Raw genomic sequence first — 2,041 nt, 5'->3', positions numbered from 1 at the left:
ACGTGAATTGGCCACATTATCGTACAAGACTTTAGCCTTCCCTTATAAGATTGGGTGTGGGTTAGCGGGAGGAAATTGGACTCATTACAGACAATGTATTCATGATTTTGCTTATAGGTATGATCAACAAGTGTATATTGTCATTAAAACATGTATTTGTTAATAAAGTGCAACTGGTGTTAATTTGATAATAAAGTGTAACTGGTGTTAATTTGTTTCTCAATCATTGCCATAAAAGCATCTTTTCGTAACATGTGGGTGGCCCTAAAAAGGGCCGTTTGGTCCTAAGACCGACTTTCAATGCCTGGCTCCGGTAAACCGGCATAACGGGCACCGTCCCCGGGTCTGTCGCCGCTCTTCTAACTGTTCCACGCACAAGCAGCAAGCTGGGCGCTGCCCACATCCCCTGCACGTAATTCCAGAGTGTACCCTGTCTTGCCAGCAGACAGGGCACTTAAACCAGATAGGAACCGCCCTATCTGCCCAGCCAGGGACAGTCATAGGGTGGTTCGTCGGGGGATGACTTGCCACAGGTGCGTGGGTCGGTCTCGGTGGCGGAGTCCTCCCTGCAGACCGGATGGTCGGTGGTGGGGGTCTTGCAGGGGCTGCTGGTCTCGGCGGTGATGGTGGCGGCGTGTCTGCGACCAACAGCGACGGACTCTGGGCTGGACTTGGAGGTGGCGCGGGGGACGGTGACCTCGGTGAGTACTCCACCGGTGACGTTGGCGACTCGCTCATCGGCACCGGGCTGTATTCCTCCGGTGCCGATGGGATCGCTGGTGGTGGTGGTGCTGTAGGCGTCACCGGGGAGTAAGGTGGTGGTGGTGAGGGTGGCTGTGGGGCCCGTCGGCGCGGTCTCGTACCCGTGGACATCCGGGCGGTGCGGCGGCGTGCCCTCCCTTCATACTCTGCCCGCACCCGGTCGATGATCTCACGGGCCCCACTCCGGTCGAAAGGGGAGAAGGTACTCAGGTCGTTCTGAGAACGAACGACCCAATTCTGCCCTACCCGTTCCTCAGCCACCACTACCAGCCGGTACCGGAATCCAGGCAGGGTCTGGAAGTTGTAAATAGGATCTCTTCTTGCAGCCATTCTTCTATCTTAAAATCTTCTATCTTCTATAACTTCAAAATCTTCTATAACTTAGTGCTGGATCACCAGTGAAGCGAACTGGCGAGTGCGCCGGTATAAATCAGGAAAGCACGGACCTCCTCGAAAACATCCCTCGCTTCGGAGACGAAGCCAAGATGGCGGCCGTCAAAATGGCGGATTTGTGCTTTCGAGCAGAGTGTTTTTTCTCATTGTCTTTTTCTAGACATTCGATGTCTGTGCATGGTAGATTTAATCTGATAGATTCTGAGACGGCGAATGCGTTAAACTTATTTTTTATGGTGCTACGTCGCAGGATATAGAAATAATCAAAGGTCAAAGAGGTCGAGTCGAGGCTCGATGTTTCTTCACCGCCTCTTTAAAAATGTATTTCTCGACCATGTACATCCATAACAACATCTCATAAAGTCTATTCGATAGAAAACACCTTATTTGATACGATTTTCACTCTACCTTTAGGATTTTCTGGATTTCTCAACAAATAAACCCTTCTCTGAGAGACTCAACCAAACACAGCTTTCGTGTAAACAATTTTATTCATGTCACATATTTCAAATACATAACTCCCATACACAACACCAATACACATGTCTTTTTAAAATAGGGTCCAACATTTTTTCCATTTCGCGAATCCTGCGTTGAAATCGATAGCGATCAGCGGCTACAGTCATCCAGATACTTCTCCGGTCTTCTCCGGGTAACAGATACACTTCATTATTGTCCAGATTAAAAGTTACACATTTTCTTGTATTTTGTTGTACATGTGATGAAGATACCGCACTCGAAGGGTCTCGATCACACCACTGATGTGCGGCTTTGTTCTCTTTAACTCCTCGGCTACTAAATGAATCAACACCAATGCCTCGGTGTTGATACGGTTCTCGATCAAATGTCTGCATATCCACCAATATTCGTCTAAAGTGATTGGAAA

General features: G+C 48.8%; 1 protein-coding gene across 1 annotated transcript; it reads right to left on the bottom strand.

Moving 5' to 3' along the window:
• Nucleotides 1–297: 297 nt before the first annotated feature.
• Nucleotides 298–1,092, bottom strand: LOC130048649 (uncharacterized). Its single transcript, XM_056145653.1, has one exon. It carries the CDS (start codon nucleotides 1,090–1,092, stop codon nucleotides 298–300), a length of 795 nt encoding a protein of 264 aa, XP_056001628.1.
• Nucleotides 1,093–2,041: the final 949 nt, after the last annotated feature.

Source organism: Ostrea edulis, chromosome 7 (genome assembly GCF_947568905.1).
Source record: "Ostrea edulis chromosome 7, xbOstEdul1.1, whole genome shotgun sequence".
Lineage (NCBI taxonomy): Eukaryota > Metazoa > Mollusca > Bivalvia > Ostreida > Ostreidae > Ostrea > Ostrea edulis.
This window is presented reverse-complemented; position numbering and strand designations above follow the sequence as displayed.

Excerpts from the sequence above, each read along its gene's own strand:
- LOC130048649 (XM_056145653.1), bottom strand. The coding sequence starts at position 1,092 with ATGGCTGCAAGAAGAGATCCTATTTACAACTTCCAGACCCTGCCTGGA.